The sequence below is a fragment of the Danio rerio genome, chromosome 9 (assembly GCF_049306965.1).
Source record: "Danio rerio strain Tuebingen ecotype United States chromosome 9, GRCz12tu, whole genome shotgun sequence".
Classification (NCBI taxonomy): Eukaryota; Metazoa; Chordata; class Actinopteri; order Cypriniformes; family Danionidae; genus Danio; species Danio rerio.
Window position 1 is genome coordinate 40,213,220 of NC_133184.1, and position 26,349 is coordinate 40,239,568.

Here is a 26,349-nt window from a genome sequence, read left to right on the forward strand (position 1 = left end):
CTGTGTCTGGTTGGTTTTATTCTTCTTATTTAGTCCAATGATTGAAATCAGTTGTGGTTAATATTGTTAACCAGAATTGTTGTCAAGCGTACAGGTGTTTATAAATTGATTGTGCTGTACGCATCTGTATTGGAATAAATGCTTTATGTTCAAGATAAATGTAGAATATAAAAAGTTATTTTAAAGGTTGCAGACTTTCATTTTGATCTTAATAATGAATATAAACCACCTGAAATGGAATTAAAAATGTAATGTGTGTGTGTGTGTGTATATACATACATACATACATGCATACATATATATATATATATATATATATATATATATATATATATATATATATATATATATATATATATATATATATATATATAATACATACATACATGCTTGCATAAATACATACTTGCATACATACATGCATATACATACTTGCATACACATTGCAAATGTGTACTTCAGTATATGTTAAATTTTACTACTCAGCTGCAACAACCAATCTATTAAATCGATAAAAAAAATCAATTACTAAAAGCGTTGGCAATGAATTTCGTAATCGATTCGTTGTGTCACGCCACACAGGGACATTTGATTAATAAAAAATCACTTCAGTTCAGCGTGGAGCGGAGTGAACATGGTCTCTCTCCGTCTCTCGCGCACTGATACAGAGGATACAGAGTTCAGGGTAAATCCTTATAGAATTCTACTTTTGTTCCGTTTTGAAGCGAGGACCGTAAAGTCCCTTGTGCTGGTATTTTACTCGTTATCCCGCGTGACAAGAATGACAAGTTAGCGTTAGCTCATTTAAACTTAGATTAACTTAGCGACTGAAAAAATCAAACTGAGCTTTGGTGCGTGGCTGGCGCTGAGCCAGAGAAAGACGAGTCGTATCAGCGTTTAACCGTGCTTATTTTATAAGTAAATTGAATTAATTTACAAGTAAAACAAAACATTTAGACTTTGTAAAACACACAAGGAAGTCTAACAATCCATTCAAATATAATTTGCTGATGTGTTTTATTCATATCAGATACACACTGTAAAAGTAACATTTAATTTGAATCTATTCTTCTCTAAGTTCACCAGATATTTGCATGTATTTGGGGAGTAACTGGTGAATTTACATAATGAATCTTGGGTGTTTCGGTCTTTGCGATTTGCAAGACTAAATAGTTTTTATTCACTCGCCTTTTTTGATCATTTATTTTTCCATCTGTTGTCATGTATAGCTGCACTGCAAAAAGCTTTTCTTTCTGTCTTTCTTTCTTTCTTTCTTCCTTTTTTTCTTTCTTTCTTTCTTTCTTTCTTTCTTTCTTTTTTTCTTTCTTTCTTTCTTTCTTTCTATTTTGTCTCATTTCCAGTTCAAATATGTAAAAAAATCTTAAATCAAGAACAGACAAGAAAAATGGCATAAGAAAATTAAGTGATGCTTAACTTCTGTTTGAGATTATATCTTATTAAGATTTTTTTCTTACTCCATTGGCAAATAATTTAGCTTGTTTTAAGCAAATAATTAGACAATTTCTTATGCTACTTCATGTGTTTAGTATGTATCTTGATTTAAGATGTTTTTTAGATATTTGGATTGAAAACAGGACAAAAATACCTTTTTTAATTTATTGCTATTATTATTATAACAGTTTAGGGATGAGCTTTTTGAATGAGGGGTTGGAAATGAATGCTTTTCTTGGAAATTATTATTATTATTATTTTTTTACAGTCTAATCGAAGAAACAATCGACAGATTAATTGATTATTAAAATAATCGTTAGTTGCAACCCTACTACTCACACTTGGGTATTTATTAAACAGTTGTTCAACATATTGTGAATAATATAAACACAAACATGTAATGCCATTTTTGTGATTTAAATAATAACTCACATGGCGTGAACAAGGGACTAGAAGGGCCCTTTAAATGCATCCAAGTTTACAGAATAGCTGCTATGTTTAAAATAGAAACGTAGTAAGCATTATTTCACAACTCTAGCAATATATTTCAGTGGATTTTTATTTTTTATAATTTTTTGCCTATTTAAAGTTGTTTTTAATTTTATTCTCATTATTAAATTAAAATTGAATGCGGGCTTTTATTTTGATAATGTATCGTCTCTATGTTCGGGCAGCTCTGGGTTTATGGGTGAAGCCGGTTTAATGAACTGCCCGTTGGAATTTCTCTCGGAAGATCCTTCGGTTTTCCGAGTAATTGAGGGTCTTTATGCATCATGACAGGACGGAGATATGAAAGATAAAGCACGGGTAGAATGATGGCGTCAGGATGGCGGCAGCCTCGATCAGTTATCGGAGCCGCTTTATTCTTTAACACCACCATCATCATCTTCATCAGCACCGGCGCACAGACGCACACCTGTGACCACAAAGTGCCCCTTCACACAGAGGTCAGGCCCTTATATCGTTTTTTGAACATTTTTAGTCTAAAATATGATATTAGCATCAAATTGTATGGCTGTGACTTTTTAATATAATGTTTTGGTTGGGTTTTTCCTTCAAAATGAACAATATCAGAGGCTGTCAATCTGGTGTCAGCGTTTTTATGTCCAATAAAAGAAAGAGTTTGATATTTAAGGTGAATAAATGATGACAAAACAGTTTATTTTTGGTTAATTGTCTTTTTAAGCAGTATCAAGATGGACAGAGAGCTCACTTTTGTAAACAAAAACCTGTCATCATTTGGTCACCCTTTATGTTGTTCAGATACAAATGTGGAAAGCAAAGGATACCACAAGCTAATCATGATTAATACATTGTTTCACCAGTACTCCTGATAGCAATATCTGCTGTTACTCTTTTAGGTGATTCATAAGGTCTTTTTGAAGCCAGATAGACTGACCAAAAGAAGCACTGACCAGCAGTTAAACATTAAGATAGAGTACGACTCCAGCTTGGATGGGTTAGTTACTGGTTTATGTGTTATTAAATTCAGTAACTGTATCTTATTACAGGTATACACATTGATTTAATGTATTCTGTTGTTCCCACAGGTTAGATGAAGCCAAAAGCAGCCTTGTGAAGGTACTTTATGATTCATGTGGTCAAGATTTTACCACACACATGTTTGTTAAATCCTAAAAATTGCCTTTCACCTCGAAATTGGATGCATGCATAGGGTATTGATCCTTTTCTGCTTTGTTTCAAGGACAAGCTCCTCCCACAGGCTATTGATTATCTTCAGAAGGCTTTCAGGGTTCGCAGACAGTCGGGTCCGATATTACTTAGCAGGTAATTCTCTTCTGAGCGACTATTGTCTGACAGCAAATCCTCTTAAAGTTGCACTTGGGTCTGTTTTTCTGGCAGCTTGGCAGGTTCTTAATCTCATTTGTGCCTGTATTTTAATCTTAAATTATGTTCGTAATTATTAGGCAATGTGCAACCAATCAGTACCTTCGGAAAAGAGACGATCCTCACCGCTACTGTCAGGGACCATGTGCTAACGTAACCAAATGTGGCCCAGTTGTTGTTCCTGAACATCATTTGCAGGTGGGACACTAAGGTTTTTGGGGAGAAAAGTTTTTTTTAATTACAGTTTATTTGTGTTGATAAAATATTCAGCTATTTTTTAGTTTAAAAGCGACTGTAAAGATCATTAATAGTTGGTGGAAATTTATGTATTTGGTCTATCTCTGTCAAAAGATTACTTAAAGCAATCCTGGCAGTTTGTTTGGAGGTGTTCTGTTGATATGCATGTTTAATGTGTACCTTTTATTTTTGATATTGTGCATCATGCTGTAGTTCAGACATGGATAGTCTTGTGATTAAATGTAAACTTCAGACATTTTCTGCCAGTGTCTCAAATTTAGGATGAACGTATAACAACTGTCTACTGACACACAAATGTATTAGAGCCTTGTTGCACAGTGGGATTTAGAGGCATGATTACATTACTACTGTTACATTGCAAACAGAGGCATTTTGCAGTATTATTTAGTAAATGTTACCTGTAACTCACTGTAGAAATTTTATTCTCAACTCTCCTTCATTCAGATCTGTTCTGAAAAAAAATCTTGTCCACTTTTTTGCAACAGACCACCATTTTAATAAGTGCTTCTGTGCACTGTCAGGTGCAACTAGTTCCAAAGTAACTAGTTACATAGAAAGTAAAGGATCATTTTGCACCTTAGTTTACATGGAACTTGCTCCACATGTAAATGCATCAACCTTGATAACTAAACACTCTCAGAAATAAAGGTAGCTATCAGTGGAGCATTAACTTTACCTTTACAAAAGTTTACCAAAGAGTCCATATTGACACCTATGTAGAGGTATATATTAGTACATAAAATGCATATTTGAAGATGTGAATACCTATAACATTTTAACAAAGTTATTAAATAATTAGTAAAGTTAAAAAATACTTAACAAACACCGGTCCTTGCAAGTGTTTGAATTAAATTTGAATTAATTTGTTTATAGATTGATTTAAACAATTGTACTCAATTGTCACAAACAGAACAAAAAAACAGAGAAATTCTTAAATGAAAAACCTTAAATTTAAATCTTGCACAATAACACTGACAAATAATTCACATTTTAGCAATATTTCAGAAACTGCGTTTGAATATCACCAGCATTGAATTCAACACATTTGATTAAAGCTATGAATCTTTGAAGATTATTTTTAATGTAAATATTAAGTGAATGTGAAATGTTAAGTACAGTAAGGAGGACTTTTATGGTGCTACATACATTGTGCTGGGGTATAAATTACAAAGGTGCTTGATTTAAAATTGATGGTGCTTTAATAAGTCCTTGAATCTGCTGTTCATGAAAGCATGGGAACCCAAGCTTAGCAACCATTACTTTTCTGTTTATTGTAATTTATAATAATAACAATATTTTAATAATCATTTATTCTAGACTAAAGCGACGAAGAGAGAATGTAAATATCTAAATATCAAACTCTTTATTGTTATGTTTGTGTGTTAATTTCTGTGTTTACCATTTTTAAAAAATGTTTTCAACATAAATATTCAGATGCATAATGTCTGTGTATATTTAATGAATAAGTTTTTTTTTTTCAGCAATGCAGGGTTTGCAGTGAGTCTGGAAAGTCCTGTGGCCCCGTCGGTCCTCCTGATGGCGAGGGGGTGGCGAGGGCTGATTTTGTGCTGTACGTGAGTGCGATGACCACTGAGCGTTGTGGACAGGAGAACATCGTAGCCTATGCAGCGTATTGTCAGCTTGAGTCTGAACTAGACAGGTAACGGAGATATTTAAGGAAACAGAGCTGACTTTTATTCGCTTTTTTCTTTCATTGTTGAAATGTATAATAACAGCAACATTTCATAATGCAGACCCATTGCTGGATATGCCAATCTGTGTCCCAATATGATCTCTACTCAACCTCAGGAGTTTGAAGGGATGCTGTCCACGGTTAAACACGAGATCATACATGCTCTGGTAACACTTCTGCACATAGGCTTTACTCATAAAATGAATGTTGTTCATTATTAAATTACTGAATTATTTGTCCTCCTGTATATTTTACCCCAATTTCTGCTTAATATAAAGAAGATTTCAACACATTTCTAAACATAACTAATTTCTCAGCTTAAAGTGCAGTTTAAAGGCTTTACGAGGGTAATTAGGCAAGTTAGAGAAATTAGGAAAGTAGTTGTTTAACAGTGGTTTGTGGTCAGCAAAAATATTGCTAAAGGAGGCTAATAATATTGACCTTAAAATGGATTTTTAAAAAATTAATAACTGCTTTTATTCTAGCCGAAATAAAACAATAAAACTTTATTTAGAAGAAAAAATATTATAGGAAATACTGTGAAAAATTCCTTGCTGTTAAATGTCTTTTGGGGGAAAAAAATTCCCAGGAGGGAGAATAATTTTGACTTTGGCTGTATATGTTGTGTCTAAGGGGTTTTCTGCTGGACTCTTTGCCTTTTATCATGATGATGGTGGAAAACCTCTGACGCCACGTTCTGCAAGTGGTCTTCCTGCTTATAATGAAAGGTAATAGTTATATTTGTATATTCATTTTTGTGTTGGAAATGTAATTAAATCCTCATAATCCATTCAGGGCTAATTCATTCATAATCAGAAGCTAATTTTTTTTACTATTTTCAGACTTCACATAATCAAGTTTTAATATATAAAATATATTAAGCTGTGTCCCCATATCTAATACATTTTGAAATTTTTCAAGCCATTATTAATCCTAAACTCCTTATAATTCTGATTGCGTTGTTAGATTATGTACACTTTTTCAGTGGTGTACATAATCTACATAATTACTTTTTTTTTTTCTGCACACTACTTTTTAGTGTTGAAAAAAATATATTTATCAAACCCATTTTTTGAGCTGGAATTAGAAAATAATGTATATTTCAATTATCAGGGTTAAAAATATTTTGATAAATATACAGAAGAAGGCTTCATGCCTGCAATTATTACTCAATCTTCCAAAATAATAAACATGTAAAAGAGTGCAAATGGTTAAAAATACATTAATTTGCGTAACTAATGCAGGTTACAACTGTTATACTGTATTTTTATAATTCTTTCTTAAAAACAGGTACATATAATCCATGATATATGTAGGTAATGGATATTTCTTGTTATTATATGAAATACAAATGGGTGATTCTAGACATGTTGTTACATTTTGCATCTCCTAGATAAACCCTCTATTATTTTTCAATGACAGAAAACCTTTCATGAAACTTTCTGTGTCTTTAGATATGCATTATAAACAATTGTAGCAAACATATATTTGTATATTTCTATCTGTCCCTATGTTCTGGTCAACTCTTTTACATCTCTTAAAAGGCATAACAGTCTCACAAACAAAGCACTGATAGAAAAAGCATGTGACTTGTTTCAAGTGATGGCACTCTTGCTGGCCAGAAACTCTAGAAGGCACTGAGGCATGTCATTATTCTGTTAGTAATTTGTGCGAAATGTTTAGGAGGCCCAAATATTAGATTATTTTTCAACTCTGTTATTGTTATATTTCAGTAAATCCCTCTTTAAAAGCAGTAGTATGCTTAAAAACACATACAATTACTGCATACTGCAAACATACTGCTTTTCACTTGAGCTAAAGCACAAAATGGTGGGAAATGTCAACTCTGTTACTCTCAAATTTATTATGGGTTCAAACCTTTAACAATAATTTAAACAACAAGTAACAGAATTGAATGTTCTCTATCCAGTTCAAGGAAAATGAATGGAAAATGTTTGAAAGGTACCTGCAAATCTGGAATGAGCCATTTCTATCATTTAATTCATTACTTTCTGTCTTTCTCTCAGTTTAGGGTTATATCAGTGGAGTGATAAAGTCATTAAAAGAGCAACTCGACTGTGGGACATCCGAGGAGGCCAAATGGTTAGACACACTGTCCATCTTCTGGCCACCCCACGTGTAGTGGTAAGTATTTTCTGTATATTTCTATTTAATTAAACTCTAATCTAATTTAGTTGCATAACTTTATTTGATTCTTTATCAGGAGGAAGCAAGAAGACATTTTAATTGCCCCATTCTAGAGGGCATGGAACTAGAGAACCAGGGTGGTGCTGGGACAGAGCTTAACCACTGGGAAAAACGCCTGCTGGAGGTACTGAATCAGTATCTCTAAATGATCTTCTGAAGGGGGTCAGTACTGTCAAAATACAGTTTAAACTGATTCCAGTATGTTTTGTTTTAATAGAACGAGGCAATGACTGGATCTCACACACAGAACAGAGTGTTTTCCAGAATTACCTTGGCCATAATGGAGGATACTGGGTAAGAGAAATGTTTTTGCTAATTGATAATGCAGCTAATGGAGTTGTGTGTGAGTTCTTTTGCGCTCAACTTCCATGACACACTTTTTCCATGACACGCTTGTGCAGTGTTAGCACTGTTTATGAATCTCCTTAAAGGGATAGTTTTCCCCAAAAATGAAAACTCCCTCACCATTTCCTCTCACTCAAGTGGTTCTCAACTTTAATTAATTTGTTTCTTCTGTTTCACACAATTTAAGATATTGTTACAACCTCTTTGATGTTGGTCTAGGGTAAAAGTAATAACATTTAAAAGGAAAATAGTATGGAGGTCAATGTCTGCTTATTTCTAACATTCTTCAGCATATTTCCCTTTGTGTTGAACAGAAGAAAGAAACTCAAACAGGTTTGTAAGAAGAGGAAAATGAGTAAATGATGGCTGAATTTTAATTTCTGGAAATGTAGATGTTAAAATATCCCTAGAGGATATGATTTGGTTGACATGCTGATACACATTGTTTTTTCCACAACCGTTTACTTTCACAGACATAACCTACATTATGTGAATTATGTTTAGATTTTTTGCACTTGTTATTTGCATATTGCGTTTTCTTTTGACAACTGATGTGAGAAATCTTTAATACTCTCTCAATGTATCTTTCAACAACTCCTTTGTGCGCATTGCATGTCTGTGCACTCAGAAAACTGCATGTCAGGAGAATAAACCGACAGAGCTTTTATCGCCCCAAAATGGGGACATTTACAGAATGGTATAATTAGTGAGATATTTTAGGCCAAAACCTCATTGAGGCACTTTGGGGATTTTTTTTAATGTTTTATAAAAAGGGGTCATTTATATAATAGGATCCCTTGAAACTCTAACATTACAAGGTTATGCTTTTAATTGTCTAATCTGAGCTGTCATTTATTTTAAGGTGGTACAGGGCCAATTACAGTATGGCGGAGAACCTGCAGTGGGGAAGAGGTTTGGGGTGTGACTTTGTGATGAAAAGCTGCAAATTCTGGATAGACCAGCATCGCCATAAGTAAGTTTTGATGCATATGATTAAATTGTGTGATGAAATATAGATATTAGTGTGCAAGGAATATCTCCCAGATGAGTGTTTGTTTTAGTAAGAGGGTTCATTTTTGCTTTTATATTTTGCAGCACACCATTGCATCCAAGTGCATAAACCGATATTCCTTCATTTTCCGTCACCTTAGTCTCTATTTTAGAGGTCGCCACCGCGGATTGAACCACTAACTATTCTGACATATGTTTTACACAATGAATGTTCTTTCAAGAAAACACCCATACACACTTATTTACAATTTAGTTCATCCATTTCACCTGTAATGCGTGTCTTTTCTAGTGTGTGGGAAACCGGAGCACCCAGAGGAAACCCACGCAAACACGGGGAAAACATGCAAACTCCACATAGTAATGCCAACTGGTACAGCCAGGATTCAAACCAGCGACCTTCTTGTTTTGAGGCGACAGTGCTATCCACTGAGCCACCGTGCTGCCCTGCATAAACCAATATATTTTATCAATTACAATTAAGATATTCCATAGAAACTTATTGCTTTGTTATTGCTACTGAAACAGAATGCAGACCAGTTCTTTATTTTAGATGGATCTTATTGTATGTTTTCTAGAGGAATTGGAAGTAACCTAAAATGTACAATATCATGGAAATGGTTTGAGCCTTCAACAGTGTTTTACCTTTTGTTTTTGAACCAGGAGGCCGACGCTGAGCCCATACTGTGATTCTGTGAGAAGCGCACCTCTGCAGCTCACCTGCAGGCAGGACCAGCTGGCAGTGGCTGTTTGCAACCTACAGAAGTTTTCTAATGCGCTTCCAGCAGAGTATCAGGTAAGATCATCAGAAATGTAGATGCTATAAATCAGGTGCATGTAATAAAGTTACTCAGTTTGCAGTTGACACATTATCTTTTTGACACAAAGTCAGTTTAGTCAGTAATGCAATCAGTTGCTAAATTCAGATCTGCTTTCCTATGATGGTTTGTGCTGAGCCAGAGAAAGATGTGCATAGCGCTGGTCATAAATCAACATTTATCAGTGTTTTCAGACTAGAATTATTTTAGGTTTCAGGCATTTCAGGCTTACCCTCTTTACCCTTAATTTATTGTTATTACTGCATTTTTCCTACATTCATCCTTGTATGTATCTTTTACTGCTGCACATTTTATATGTCTGTAAAGTCCCTTGAGATGCTACTTTTAAAGGTGCTATTAAAAATAAAGATGAATATTATTATTATTATTAGTAGTAGTAGTATTAGTAGTAGTGTTATTATTATTAAAGATTATTATTATTATTATTATTATAGTGTAAATACTATTTACAAATAAAAAGTATTTATTTGTAAAATACGCTGATGTCTGTGGAGATATAAAAAAATACTGTATATTTAAACAATCATATAATGTCCTTTATTCACATCAAATACACACTGATTAGGTTAATAGAACGTTTATTCTATTCTTCTGCCAGTTAAAAACACTTATTTTCATACATTTTGATGGAAATTGAGGAATTAACATGTTGTAAATCCAGCAGCTCTAATCTATCCAGCACAGGCTAAAATGGCAGCACCCATCATAGATCAAATAATATGATCATTGTTCAGCTGTTTAAATGATGAAATATATATTCTTACACATATTTCAGAATCATAATATTAGATATTTTACAATATAATTAGGACATATGTAAATATTTGCAGAAAAAGAAGCAAAACATTTTATAAATACTAAAATCATCAGGATGAGGTGTGTCACACGATAAACTTGCTCTTGTCCTCTAATAGCAACACTTTTGATGCTTTCTTTTCTATCAAACTTGTTTATAAAAAACCCAACTTGAATTATTTTGGAATGAATAATATGAGAACACATGTTCTCATCCTGTATGTAAATAGCTGACTTTTTCTTCATTTTTCCTTTTTATTTTAAATTTTTTATGCTATTTTTTTGATAATTGAACAAAATTTAAGCACTGTATAAAGTTAGTACACTTGGCCCTAATGTTTGTCAATCGTATGCCATTTAAAGTCACATACTGAGGTTTAAATGTAACTTGAAATATTGTATGATTGTACTCATTTGAGTGTTAACAATAAACAAAAAAGCTTGCTCTGACTATCTTATACTATAATATATCACCAATCAAATACTCTATTTGTTTTTGGTCCACTTTATATGTTTTCACGTCGATTTTGCAATACTATTAATCAGTGTTAGGGAAATTTACTATTAAAAGTAAGGCTTATCTAAGAACTTCCTGAACCCAGATCTATAATTGCCATATATACAGATTATTGAAAGTTTACAGCAATGTGTTTGCTTCTTTTTTTTTTTTTTTTTTTTTACTATTTACTATTTGTAAAATCACTGTCCATTGAGACAATCGATGCGCTTAAAATAATGAGAATATTCATGATTTATTGTGACTACTTTCATTTAAATTCAGTAATTTATTTCTTGAAAGCTAATTTATTAAACTAAAAAGTAACTCACTTTACATTTTCAAAAAAGTAACTAAAATATTATTACTTATTTTTTAAAAGTAATGCTTTACTTGTTACTTAGAAAAGTAATATCACTATGTAACTCACATTACTTGTAATGCATTACCCCAAACACTGCTAACAATCTCTTTCTATTTTTTTCTTTATAATACTTAATTGTGTCTTTTACCAGTAACACTCCTATCACTTCTGTTGTCCTCATTTGAAAGTTCTTTGGATAAAAGCATCTGCAAAATGATTACATATAAATCCAAGATAAGTGCCTTTATAGAAGGTTGATTAAACCATCGTATATTTAAATCATGTGTGTGTGTGTATGTGTGTGTGTATATATATATATTAGGGGTGTCAAAATTAATTGTTTTTTCGGTGCACCGTGATGCAGACGCGGACAATTCTGTATCGGTTCAGTAATAATCATAACCGGTTATTATGTACTGACGTCATTTATCTCCTACGCACTCTGTCGCGAGGGAGGTGAGAGCGAGTATTTACAACACTCAGCCAACTCAGGGCCGGCCCGTGGCATAGGCACCCTAGGCAAATGCTAAGGGCGCTGTTTATCCATGGAGGTGCCAGAAATGAGCGCGGTTCAGTTGGTTTTGTTTTCGATATTCCTGACACATTCAGTTATAGACGGCATTAACTCAAAAAACTCTTACCCAAAAAAGATCTAGAGTGTGTTTCCTACAAAAAGACACAGTTGGTTATGTTTCACAGCTGTCTTTCTGTTTTTCACTCGACATTACGAGCACTGCTCCGTTTAAGCCCTCGCAATATGTGTTTAGCCAGGAGAGCTCGCGCTGAGAGGAGCTCAGTGCTTCTTTTTTTTTTTTTTTTCTCCTGCTCCGCTCATACTGAGGTCTCCCTGTTCCGAGGGCTTAAGTGTGTGTGTGTGTGTGTGTTTGTTGCTGTCATGTTTGTGTATGTGTTTGAATGAGAGACAGTGCGGTGCTGTGTGTCTGTGTGTTTATACAGACAGCTTGTTATAGCCTCCCCCCTATAATATAATACTGTATATAGAAAGCATCGTCAATGCACCGAGATATCGAATTGAACCGAATCGAAGGCATGATAATCTAACCGAACCGTGAGACCAGTATAGGTTCACACCTCTAATATATATATTTATGTTATATGTTGTAGTACTTTGACCATATTCCTGGCGTCCCCAAGGAGGATTTGTCTGCGTATGGAGGGGCTGTAGAAATCGCAGACTACTGTCCTTTTAGCCAGGAGTTTAGCTGGCATGTGGGAGGTGAATATCAGCGCAGCTCTTACTGCAGGATTCAGGAGAACCAACCAGGTGAGACGCACAGCTCTCACATTCATTTCTAAGCACTCCTGTGGCTTTTTTTTTTTTTTTTTGCACAATTTTTTTGCATCATTCGACAACTGTTAATGATATTAGAAATCTGCTTTTTTAGCCACATGGAGAAACTATGGGGCAGAACAATATGGCCCAGGATCAGTTTGTCTGTACCAGAAATCTGCATTTGTTATGGAGCAGTGCACCAAACGAATGACTTACCCAGACTGGGGCAGTGGATGCTATAAGGTAAGAAGAATATTAGATGTGAGGTGCGATACTGCAATAAAAACAACTAATAATTCTTAGGTTTTGTGGATTTACTGGATATTGTAGTTATAGGTTTGTGTAATATGTTTATATTTGTTTAAATCTGTAAATCTGTGCTAACACTTCTTAATAATTTCAAACCCAAATATAGTCATTTAGAGCATTTTTTACTTTTTAGAAAATGAGAATTGTTCAGAATAACATGTTTTGTTTGTTGTGAATGTGAATTTGGGTTTTTCTATCAAATATAGTGAAGTTAAAACTGGTATTGTGTTGTCTAAAAATAAATATGTCTAAAAACATGGCACCTTTTTGACAAAAATTAGCAAGAAATGGCATCGGTAGTTTATAGAATAAAACAAAAATTCATAAAACAAACCAAAAAAGGTTTACGTAAAAATACGTAAATCATAAATTTGAAGAAGCTGATGATTTATAAGTGGTCTTCTAATTTTTCATATCAGTAAATGTATAAACTGTCGTTCAAATGTTTTGGAGAAATTAATTTTGTCATAATTGATATATATACTAAAACTGATTTGTGTTTGCAGGTGTCTTGTACAGCTCAAGGGTTGCTGGTTTGGGTGCAGAACGAAACCTTTCTATGTGTTCGGACTGGTCAGGTGATCAGCGTGAGTATACGGATGAATGAATGGGTGTACAACGGTCAGCTCATCTGCCCAGCCTGCTCTGACTTCTGCAGCAACTGCCCTCTGCCTCATCTGATACCTCCTCTAAACACTACCAAGAGTGCTCCAATAGGTCAGTTACTATCAGATATGCAGCGTATTACATACTGACACATTCAGCTTTAAAAGGGCAAATTCTTATTCAGCTGTTATTTATGCTCTAACTGCTGCACGACATTGGAAAAATCTGACATTGCGATATTTTCTTTTGCTGCTATTTATATTGTGATATTAATACAATGTCAACTGGTGATTTGAATAGCTGTTTTTAGAGAAAATTCATTAATTTAGATTGACTGGGTTGATCAAGCAATTTCTATGGAGTGCATCTGCATAATATATAAAAGGCAAGTAAATACAAAAACGACAGAACAAAATTAAAAGTTAAACACAGTGCTTTATAGTTTTCTGGGGAGTCTAAAAGTATTCATATACAAAAATGCTATAATCAAAAGTAAAATAGCATGAAGTTCATTGTATAAATAATATTTTTATAATAAAACTAATCCTACGATTTGACTATTGCGCATAAACACATTGCGATATTGCTCAAATGATATATTGTTCAGCTCTATAACAGAAATATATTACCGAAATATAATGATATATTGTTCAGCTCAAAGGTAATACAATAACATTAATTAATAATTTATGGAATCGTAAATGTCATGTTTGAATTAGAATTACTTTTAATTATATGATCATTTATAAAGCAATGCTAATGTGTTCACATGAAATGTTAAAATAATAAAAAAATACATTAAATCACACAAAAAGAAACAAATGTAAAAACTTTAATGTGTAAGAACTGGTTAAATATCTGTATTTGCAAAAGTGATTTATGTGAGATTAGGGCTGTGCAATATTAGCGAGTATGTACTGTACTGTGTATATATATACATATATATATATATATATATATATATATATATATATATATATATATATATATATATATATATATATATATATATATATATATACACACACACACACACACACACACACACACACACACACACAGTTGAAGTCAGAATTATTAGCCCCCCTGGTTATTTTTCCCCAATTTCTGTTTAACAAGATTTTTTTTCAACACATTACTAATCATAATAGTTTTAATTACTCATTTCTAATAATATTAGACATTTAAAGGCTTAATTAGGTTAACTAGGCAGGATAGGGTAATTAGAAACTATGTAGTTTATCGAAAAAAGTATAGCTTAAAGGAGCTAATTATTTTGAGTGGTTGTTAAAAAAATTAAAAACTGCTTTAGTTTTAGGCCGAAATAATAAAACAAAAGGGGAAGAAAAAATATTATCTGACATACTGTGAAAAATGTCCTTGTTCTGTTAAACATTATTTTGAAATATTTAAAAATCAAATCAAATCAAAGGGGGGATAATAATTCTGACTTTAACTCTACATCTTATCAGAACTGTAAAATTTTTTTTTATATTATTTCCCTATTATTTATTTTGTGGTGTGTATTATTATTATTATTATTATTATTATTATTATTATTATTATTATTATTATTATTATTATTATTATTATTTTTAATACTTTTATGACCAAAATTTTCCACACCACCACAGGAAAAATTACGTGTTGAGAAAGCTGCAAGCTTGAAATTGCAATATTTACATTTTACATTTTGTTTAGCAATATTTCATGCTGGGTTTGTAATCATCATCATTATTATTATTATTATTATTATTATTATTATTATTTTTACGTGTTTTATATTTAATTAAGATTTGTCTTATATTTCTACATTCTTAAATAAACAGTTGCCTTGAAATTCTAAATAAAATGAGAAAAAATGTTCACATATGAATGAGTACATTTTTGAAAAAAGAAATAGTTCTTTCTATGTGGTCAATATGTAAATAAGCTATTAATAGATATGCAGAGAAGTACTATATTGTAATATCATTATCAGGAAATGAGGTATTTAAAATCGTGACATGAGATTTTTGCCCAGCCCTGTGTGAAATCAGTTTTCTTTATTTTCGTCATTTATGATCAGTCCGTTTGGTAAATGCATTACTGAACATGTGAATGATATGTACAGGGTTCCCACAGGGTTCAAGACATTTCTAGAATGTCACTAAATTTTAAAAGGTTTATTGCAGACATTGAAAGTCAGGGAGTTTTTATTTCTATCAAGTTTTGAAGTATCATGGACTTTTTTGTCACTTTAATATTTTTCATTCATCAACAATTTTGATTTGATTATAATCTTATTTTTTCTGTACTGTATTGTGATTGCATGTTGATTCACAGGTTTGACTATATTGTAGTGGTTAGGCTATTTTAAGGGCCATTTATTAATTCAGTTATTATTGTTCAGTGTTTTTAAAATTTTTCCACGTCAACCGGCGGTTCTGTAAGTGAAATACACCAGGCTGGTTTTAACTAAATCAGACATGCCATTAGATTTCAAGAGCATTGTCTACAAAATTCAGACATTGGTCTACAAACCACTTCAGAGATTGGGTGTTAGACTGGGTACATTGTATTTATTTATTTTTATTTTTTTGTAAACGTCATGGAATTTGAAAGTGGGAACCCTGGATGTAAAAACAAACAAAAATTCTAAGAAAGATTTATGCGTTTCCTATTATAATGACTTTTTTCTTCCCTCAGATCCTTGTTCCAGATCTTCCTTTTTAGTGGTGAACTTATGGCAGCTCCTGTTAACTCTCACTCCACTGCTGATCGGCTTCCTCCTCTGTGGCTGGGACTGACTTTAGTCCTGGCTGAATGGGTGAATACGGCGACCTTTGCTGCCACAGGCTTTTCTTGAGGTTTAGCTGACGTGGAGGGCAATCCGGCGACTGATCACTTCCGTACTGTAGTCTGCGGTCAGATAACTGTTCTCTTTGAGTGTGGAGCTGTGGGCAAAAGCCATTGATTGCACTCCTCCTTGTCTGGCTGTCAGGTGCCAGCGAGCTTTAGATCCAATGTGAAGCCATAGTCATGCAAGCTGCGGTCGCGCAGCACGGTTATGCAGGTGCTAATTAATGTTCTCTTTGTCTCTCTGATGGACCGGTAGCATTTTAAAATAGCCGTCTGGCTGAGAATGATGGAAGATTCTCTCTCTGGTGTTCGGCTCATGGTGCTGCTCGGTTGTTCCATGAAGTTATTTGCTGGCAATGTTTTGATCAGCGAATATATATCAGGTCATGTGACTGACGATGCTTGTGAATTTGCATGAAGTAGTGCAAGTGAGATTTATTTTCAAGGGTTTGTTTAACACAAAATGGTATTTCTGTCATAGTTTACTCGCCCTCATGTTGTTCTTAGCCAAATTCTGAAAGATTTCGGTTCCTCCAATGAAAGTCTCTTTATAGATAACTTGCTTCAGAACCTTCATGAAGAGATCAAAAAGGAAATCTTTATAAATCAAGCGTTTTAAGACAAGTGAAATACAACAACATGAAATAATAGACCAGCGACTAGCATTTTTGGTAAACTACATGTTTGCTAGTTGTTTTATTATCAAGATCTGAGGTAAACTCTCTGCTGATGCTTTCGGCATGGTTAATTATGTCACATAAATTGGTATCATTTAACTGAATTAAGCACAAAATCGGTACCTGAGGTGATCAATGTCATGGTAGTTTAATTCGGTTGTTTAGCCAAGTCAGAAATAGAAACCATTTCTAATAAAGAAACTTTGTGAGTCGCCTTCATAGATGGTCAGGACAAACACTCCCTTTAACATGGAAAAGAAACCTTTTATCAGGTGTCAATGTATATCATGTAGTGAAGATACTGTTTGGAATAACAGATTCAGTTTAGCAAACACTGATCACCGAACAATGTTTACAGCATTCATGTTAGATAACAACTTCGAGCATGCTTGCTTGGGGTGTGAAAACTAATAGGCCCACCCGGAATCTGCGCGTGCAGATTTTTTGCAGATTTTTAGCCCATCATTAATTCTGTTTATTTACTTGAGTAAATGTGTGTAAATCTATATTTATTCCGTATTTTTTTAATAAATTTCAGTAATATTTTTGACTAATGTGAAAACGTTCATCTGATTTATGTACAATGCAGTTTGTACAGTATTATTTTCTGTCTTTTACTAGATATGTTATATGACAAACTTGCTTTATTTTACCAAATAGAGTTAATCTAAATGGATTTGCATTTTAAACATTAAATAAAAGTTTTAAAATATATATTTTTAATTTCGCATATTAAGGTTTTAGTTATGATACTCCTAAAACAATTCCACAGAAATATGCAGACTTTTACCAAAATTCTCAGCAGAAATGGCAAAAACGTCTGCAGATTTCGTCTGGCCCTACCAATGACGATCATTCTTGTGTCATGTGGCTTACTTGAGTTTCAGTAAGAACCAATAATGGTTATATAAATTTTGTAAGTTTGCGCAGGTTTGAGCAAAAAATGACAGAATTTTCGTCTTCGGGTGTGAGCTAAAAAACGTTTTCGACACATTAACTTTAATGGATGCTTGCATTTTTTAAAAAAACTGATCTGCACCATTTCCAAATGTAGTTACAAATCAAATACATATCCAATATCTGGATACCTAATCTACATCTTAACACACATTTATTATTTAATTGAGGGTCAAAAATCTCTCAGATTTGATTATAATATGTTTATTGTTGTTCTTGTTCTAAAAATAAACAGAAGCTTCCTAGGTTTGGATTAACATGAGGCTGAGTAAATAATGACAGATATTTCATTTTGGTATGAAGAACCCCTGTGAGTCCTGTTTACATTTAAGAAAGATAAAGATAACCATTACTATGTTTGGCACAAAAACGTGCAGTTTCGTAAAGTGCGTGCTGCAGTTCTGTCATCGGATGCTTTAATTGCTTGATATCATGGATAGATTCTGGCTGACGATATTATCATTTTCATCAGCTTGAATGATATTTTGAACAATATCCAGTTATATTATTTTACTCCCCTGATATCGTATTTGCGGTATGAGCTGATCGTCATCTGGAATGATTTCCGACTATCATTATAGTTATCCTGGATGTAAATGGGCCAAGGTCAGTGCAAGTGCTGAACTGAATTTGTTGCTGTTGTGTACTGTAGGTATGTCTAAACTGTTTAGTTTGATCAATATACATTTGAGTCCTGAGAATTCTAAGATCATAACAATAATTGGGATTTTTTATTATTTACAAAAATATCAATATTTGTAAGAGTTTTAAGATATTATGGTGCAAGGAATTCGTTTTGTCAAACATATTGATACTGATATATTTAAAATGATACAATCTTGCTTTTGTTTAGTATCGATACTGGCTTTATTCTCTCGCAGTCTTTCACCAGTATGAAGATCAATCATTTATAAGAATATTAACATTTGAACACTTTTGATATAATCAGAAAATAAGATGAGATTGCACATTTTTAATTAATTGTTTATTTATTGCCTTTTGGACTTAAGGACTGCTGGCATACCTGCACGATACTGGAAAAAACATTGCTAGAATAAAAGCAGTTTTTAATTTAAATTTTAAGCTAATTTTATTTTCGATAGTCTACAGAACAAACCATCATTATACAATAACTTGCCTAATTACCCAATCCTGCCTAGTTAACCTAATTAACCTAGTTAAGCCTTTAAATGTCACTTTAAGCTGTATAGAAGTGTCTTGAAAAATATCTAGTGAAATCTCATTTTCTGTCATCATGGCAAAGATAAAATAAATCAATTATTGGAAATGAGTTATTAAAACTATTATGTCTAAAAATATGTTGAAGAAATTTTCTCTTTGTTAAACAGAAATTGGGGAAAAAATAAACATGGGGGCTAATAATTCTGACTTCAACTGTATATTGCGATATAAATGCAATTTGACCAGATGACTTTAATAGCTTGTAAAGAATTCATCATTTTAGATTGATTTGTATGATTCTGTAGGAATGTTTAATATGGATAAAATATCATTTAAAAAATGACAAGCATAGTTAAGTACAACAGACAAAAAAAAAAAAAACTATAATTTGTCATTTTCTATAGAGTATCCAGAAGCAGAAATTAAATAATCACTGTATAATAATAATTAAATTTTAATTGAGTTAATGGTAAAATAATGTTAATTAATGAATCTTTAAGCTAGAAATGTTTCATTTATTGTGCCCAAATCACTTTAGTTTACTTCAAATTCTTACAGTCAGGCCTTAAAAACACATGTGAATAACAAACTTTCCCTCAAAGGTTAAAAATTGTATCTACTCCTCTATGTTGTTAACTGAAATATCTGGTCAACTATAATCCCAACTACACTGCAGATCGCACATAGCGATATCGATGCTGAAATGATATATTGTGCAGCCCTAATACCTGATGCAAGCATTATATGGTTTAGTTATTTTTCCCTTTTTTACTTCATTTGAATACTTTGTGTTGCGGAATTTGTTTCCCACAGTATCGAAAATAGTATCAAATATAGATATTTATCAAGGTATCATATCGGAGGTGTAAATTCCAGTATCGTGACGACACTACAAGGAATGAAAAACATGATTGACAAAATATAGCATTTTTGGACTTTACTGTATATAAACACGTGCGTTTTATTTTAATCGTTATTTGACAAACACTTCCGCTTTGAAGATAGACTCTCTGTTTACCTTGAAATGTGTTGCCAGATGTTTTGTTGTAAAGGGCTGTCCTGCCAAAACTGCAGATTATTTGTGTTCTAACAATCAACTTGTCAAAAGCCCATGAGAAAGTGCTTTTTATAGTTCTCTATAAGATATCAGATGAAATTTGTGTGATCATTACTTTGCCTACAGCAAGAAGTATGCATCTTTTATTTTCCCAATGCTATAAACACTTTTACATGGTTTAGTTCACTACAGTAGCACGTTGCCATCAGTATGGCACTTTTAACCATTTATAAATGCTTTTATAATGTAGCCTTTTTTGTTGTTGTTGGAAAAAAATTGGGAACAAATACCGAGGAGTTGCACTGTATATGTGATTGGATTGTTATTGTTGAGGTGTTGGAAGACTAGTGAAGGTATCTATAATGTATTTATCTCGTATTTTACTTGTTCTTTTTGTATCCTATAATATTTAATGAGCAACATGTGCCGATGCTGCTCTGTCATCTTGTAACTAAATACACCAATTCATTGTTTGAGATTTTAACCATTTGTAAGCGTTTTAGTGTTATAAGATATTATTTTATTTACAGTGCGTTTATTTTCAGGACAGTGTTATTAAAATGCAACTGTAATACGAGACAAACATGGCAGCTTTGACTGTAACCCTGATTTTAGAGCCTTTGCGTAAGTAAAGTGTGTAAATATATCCATGTTTTTTTATTGTAGGACTGTTAGCTGCTATGTGAATGATTTTCTTTTTTTTGCTTTATGAGTGTGCCGTCAGATGAAGAGATTTAATTGTTTGACAGATGGAGGAATGCAATTGAAGTGATTCTTATGGTGTGGTTTATGAGTTTGTATTTACCGTATGAAGTGTATTGTTTATATTCTGAAATGTTGGACTGGTGAGCTGTGCAGTTTTTTTAAGCTCATTATTGTGTAACTGAAGGAGTTTTGTACTCTTAATCAAACCTCAACTGAAATGCCTTTCCTTCATGGTATTCACTCAAGGACAGCAGGAGCATAGATTTAACAGTGTGACTAAACAACTTTGAGTTTCCTAAGATTCAAAGCAAGCTTTTATATTTTATAGGAGAACCTTTTTCTCTAAATATATAATCATTACTACAGAAACTGAGAGTTGGTATCATTGGATGATTTACAGAAACTACTAAAATCTCATTTCACTTTGTTGTTTTTGTTTGTCAGAAAGGAGTGAAACCCATAATAGGACTTGCTTTTTTCAATTATTTCTGCATAAATAGTCATTTTGCTACAAATACTAACTTATTTGACAATGATTATGTTTGAGTTTCTCATTTTAAATCGTCATGTATTAAGTCTAGCATCATTTCATTTACGAGAAATCAATGCGTAGTTTTCATTGACACAAGTTTAACAGATTTAATTTGATTGTGTTCTACACTGTAAACCCAAAAAAATAAGGTAACTCACCATTTGAGGAAACCGATTGCAACAAACCATTTAAGTTTAAAAACTAATTCTAATGAGTACTGTGAACTTAATCCATTTGAGTAAACGAAGTAATTTGAGCGCTGTAAAACTCAATAAATGAAGAGAACTCAAACCAACTAAGTACTGTAAAACCCAGTAAGTTAAGTCAACTTAAACCATTTGAGGAAACCGATTGCAACTAATCATTTGAGTTAAAAAAACTGATCTATATGAGTAGTACTGTGAACTTACCCCATTTAACTTGATGTAATGAGGTATTTTAAAGAGTCTGAACTCTTTTCAAATGAGTAGAATTAACTTTCAGTCAATTTTGAGTTAACTACATTCATTTCATTTAATAAAATTGACTCTTGGGTTTACAGTGTAGTGTTCAGGTAAGCACTATGCTTTGATTTGTACACTTCAATAGATGTAGCTTGTTTTATCATCATGTTATTTAATAATTTATTTAATATCTAATTTGGCAATTTTTTTCTGGGAATTTATGTTGTGTGGAACCTGTTTAACTATTCTGTGTGGATAAAAAATTGAATTGACATTGAGCATGGAGGAGCATATAGCCAATAAGATGATGAACAGACATCATTTGAAAATGCCAAGCTATGAGACTGATGTCAAGACCAAAGACAAGTCTATGCAGAACAAAGAAAAAATCCACCTCATATAATCCCTTATAGTTTCTTCTGTCTCTTTTAATGACTCATTATTTAAAGAAATGTTTATTTGTAACCAATCCATCACCTCCTTGACTGTCGGGACATTATTTGTATTGTCAACGTTTGTTTATTTTTCCCAATAAAATGAATTGAACAGAAATGTTTTTACTTTGCATTTGGAGTCAACATTCAGGTGGTTGAACGCTTTATAAGTAATCTATGTTTATATTTACTTAAAAAATTGTGTTTTCATTATGACAGGATGCAGAATGTGTTACTTTGTTCTTTATAACCAAATTGTGAGTCATTGTCCAACAGCAAAAATATATGCGAAGACAAAATAGTTCTGTTGACAGTTGGCTAGAGGATGAATAAAAGAATCTGTGGTAAAGTAAATATGGTACATTACAGAAGATTGCTTATATTGTGCAATGTGGCTTACTTTACTTAATACTTTAGTTGAGAAATGTTTTTATTTTTATTTTATTTTTTACAATTTTCTATTTAAATATACATTTTTTTGTCTGTTTTTTTTTACTTAAACTTTGTTTTTAGTAGACACGGTTATCAGCAATGGTAATAACAGAATTCCTCAACATTGACTTGGTTCAATGTGTATATTGGTTATGCATATATATGGTTGATAACAATATGAAACAAAATAAAAAAATTACAAATTATATATATGTACACATAAACAGAACACACATATACGCATAAATGCATACAGAAACATGTAAGCATATAAGTATAAAAGGGATAGACTATATACACAATGTCAGAGAAGTACATAACTGAAAAAATGTCTAATAAAATGATTGCATAACAGATCAGACAGAAAACAGAAAAAAAATAGTTTGTTGTCATCTAAATCTTAACAGACATCTCAAACATTTCTCTTGCTTCATTGTATTAAATCACTTAATTTTGATAATGGAGATCAAATGATCATGTATTTGGTTCCAAAGAAGAATAGTTGAAATCTTTTGCTCTGTTAATTAAGGCAGTGGATTGCTCTAGTTGCGCAATGTCTTTAAAATAGTATAAACATTGCTGAATCGACTGGGGATTAGGAGGGAACCAGGAACTGATGATTGTTTCTTTTTTAAACACAGTTTAGTAATGATTCTTAAACAAAACAAAGCTCTATATGACCACATTTATATGAAAATGCAAGCTTTTGTTACATTAAAGCTTGCCATGTAATTTACTGGGGTCAGCAAGTTTTTTCTTTAAAAGATTGATGCTTTTGTTTAATCGTTTTCATAAAATTTTTATAAAGCACACCGCCACAACATATCAATGGAGTGGCTTCACAACAACTCGGTGAATGTCCCTGAGTGGCCCAGTCAGAGACCAGAGCTAAATCCTATTGAACATCTCTGGAGAGATCTGAAAATGGTTGTACTCAGTCGCTTCCCATCCAACCTGATCGAGAGGAATCAGCAAAAATTCCCAAAAGACAGGTGTGTCAAGCTTGTGGCATCAAATTTAAAAAGACTCGAGGCTGTAATTGCTGCCAAAGGTGCATCAATAAAGTATTGAGCAAAGGCTGTGGATACTTCTGTACATGTGATTTTTTTTATTTTTTATTTTTTTTTAAATAAATTTGCAACAATTTCCAAAAATATTATTTTCACATTGTCATAATGGGGTATTGTGTGTAGAATTTTGAGAAAATAAATTAATTGAATCAATTTTGGAATAAGGCTGTGACAAAAAATGTGGAAAAAGTGAAGCGCTATGAATACTTTCGGGATGCACTGTATATTAATTTAATCAAAAGTGACATTTAAGACAACGATTACTTTATAAAATATGTTACAATTTAAAACAGCTATTATAAATTGTAAAAATATTTTACAATACTATTTTTGCAGAGTGATTAAATAAACTTGGTGGTCTTGGTTGGCAAAAAGATTTACCCATCTAAAACATTTAAACATATATATTTCAAGTAGATAAACTGCTTGGAAGAGTTGTACTTCGATTAAAATAAACATTAGAAACAAACGAAACCTCATGAATTAACTCTGAACGTCACGAGGGTGGTGTCATCACATCTAGCCAATCAGAACGAGAGCTGAGCTAGCGCTCTTCCTTCTTGTTTCTTGTTAGGACTTTTAATTTGAAAAGTGGGTTAATGTAGCGTTTCAAAAATAAAACATCACTATATACCAAATATCAGTGGAGTAAACTATATTTATATGTCCGATATGTAATACGTAGCATTATTAGAGTCAAATAGTTCAGCTTCTGTCGTTTCATTAATTTGCTTTTCCTGTCACATGACGCGGGGTCGCGAATGACTTCACGCTCTGTCATGGCTGCACGAGACATAAACATGCCAGTGGTTCTTTAATTCAGAGTATTAAACGAGAGAGATGGTTAAAACCGCTGTCATAACAGTCCACTTCGCCGTATGAAACCGGTTACTGTGTTTTCTGCCTGGCAGGTGAAGTGTTAGATCGCTGTTGTAGTTCATAGAAAGGGTCCAATCATGCAGACTGAAGCCGTGCTGGAGCATCACAGCGGCTCACAGAGTTCAGGCAGGACGGGCTCCAAATCCTGGCAGTACAGGTACCTCACTCAGATATCCTCCTTTAGTGTTTACTTACAGAACTACTCGATATAGATTAGCTGAAAGAAATAATGTGATGAGAAGTTGTTTAATATTCAATTCCCGGAGTAAACAAAACTCAAGCATGGCATTCAGAAATGGTTTCGTTATCATATTTTACCCATATCTTTCCCAATCGTACTTTTCTAAACGCGTTACGTATGTGTTTATTAGGCAGGATGGCAACCCCCCCTTACTTTCGTTATATATTATTCATATGCATATACACGGTGGACCTTTATCTGCTAACGTTATTATTCTCAGGGAATACCTGAAGCATCCTGTGTATATTGTGCTGCTTTATAGTTATATAAATACAGATATCTTGTAATATGTTCCTGTGGTAATGGTTTAATTTTTTTTATTATATTTTTTATAATATGAAGCTTAATTACTTTTTTTATCAACTTTAGTGACCTAATGGAAAAAGTGGATGGATATTTGATGAAATACACCAATCTGGTGACTGGATGGCAGTATCGGTAAGTCTGATGTATTTGTCTTATGTTCAGATTCAAAATAATCTTTGGAATTTCAGCAGATAGGGTGTATATATATATATATATATATATATATATATATATATATATATATATTACATATTTTCTTTGATATATTATGCTGTACATGTGTATATGCAAATATGTATATATACACAATTTCAGGTAGATAGATACAATGTTGGCCTTTTGTTTAAGCAAAACAAGAATCTTCCATTGTGGTAAAGTTGGTTTTATATTTGCACGTTCATTCATTGGCAACTTGTGAGACGGTTCCTATATTGTTTACCACACGACTTTGACTATCGGTCTGAAATCGCATGTGAGACTGACTTCAAAACAACATTAGCACTGTTTAAATAACTGTGAACTGTGTTGCACTTTGGCTGCTAATATGATTTCCCTATTTAGACTTTGCAAACAATACTTTTCTGAATTATATTATTAAGGAGAAAGTCAGAATGTGCGAATATAAAACCAGCGTTACCCCAATGAATCTTCTAATATTGATGTAAAATGTATCCCTCCACACACAACAGATATTTTGTGCTCAACAATGAGGCTGGTCTGCTAGAATACTTTGTGAATGAGCAGTCCAGGAATCAGAAACCCCGGGGCTCGCTGCCATTAGGCGGAGCAGTGATTTCCCCCAGCGATGAAGATTCACACACCTTCACTGTCAACGCCATCAGCGGAGAGCAATACAAACTCAGAGGTTGTCACATGATCTCCTTCACTCTTTCTTATTATGCTGCTTTTTAAAAAGTGGTTTCGCTTCCTTTTTTAAGTTTCTCTATAAAGTGAGTGGTTTAATCCAAATAAACCAACTCTAGATGGTGCACCAATAAAATGCTCAATATACTTGCATGCGTTGCTGGTCTGATATAGTAGTTTATATTAAAAGGCTTCTTTATAAAACCTGCTTGTG

At 32.9% G+C, this 26,349-nt stretch overlaps 2 protein-coding genes across 9 annotated transcripts in view; both read left to right on the top strand.

Moving 5' to 3' along the window:
- The first annotated feature begins 2,130 nt into the window (after nt 1-2,130).
- On the top strand, nt 2,131-17,511 carry lmln (leishmanolysin-like (metallopeptidase M8 family)). Its single transcript, XM_684004.10, has 17 exons — nt 2,131-2,399; nt 2,814-2,911; nt 3,003-3,033; nt 3,158-3,240; nt 3,381-3,498; nt 5,040-5,218; nt 5,313-5,418; nt 5,885-5,979; nt 7,279-7,396; nt 7,476-7,583; nt 7,677-7,753; nt 8,667-8,777; nt 9,476-9,608; nt 12,432-12,591; nt 12,713-12,843; nt 13,416-13,626; nt 16,204-17,511. The coding sequence occupies exons 1-17, from the start codon at nt 2,265-2,267 to the stop codon at nt 16,302-16,304; spliced, it is 1,995 nt and encodes a 664-aa protein (XP_689096.5). The 5' UTR covers nt 2,131-2,264; the 3' UTR covers nt 16,305-17,511.
- Nucleotides 17,512-24,604: 7,093 nt separating this feature from the next.
- The window catches only part of osbpl11 (oxysterol binding protein-like 11), a 35,236-nt gene continuing 33,491 nt past the window's right edge, over nt 24,605-26,349 (top strand). For all 8 annotated transcript variants that reach the window (XR_012385570.1, XR_012385569.1, XR_012385571.1 and 5 more), the window contains exons 1-3: nt 24,605-24,881; nt 25,335-25,403; nt 25,961-26,136. Coding sequence is in view for 1 of the 8 variants with exons in the window: in XM_683921.9 (XP_689013.3) it covers nt 24,802-24,881; nt 25,335-25,403; nt 25,961-26,136 (325 nt within the window). In the remaining 7 variants the exon portion in view is untranslated. The remainder of the gene's footprint in view (nt 24,882-25,334; nt 25,404-25,960; nt 26,137-26,349) is intronic.

Bases quoted from the DNA above. Each gene is read 5' to 3' on its own strand.
- lmln (XM_684004.10), top strand. From the start codon at position 2,265: ATGATGGCGTCAGGATGGCGGCAGCCTCGATCAGTTATCGGAGCCGCT. The intron at 3,034-3,157 runs GTACTTTATGAT...CTTTGTTTCAAG, and splicing joins CCAAAAGCAGCCTTGTGAAG to GACAAGCTCCTCCCACAGGC. The intron at 7,584-7,676 runs GTACTGAATCAG...TTGTTTTAATAG, and splicing joins GGGAAAAACGCCTGCTGGAG to AACGAGGCAATGACTGGATC.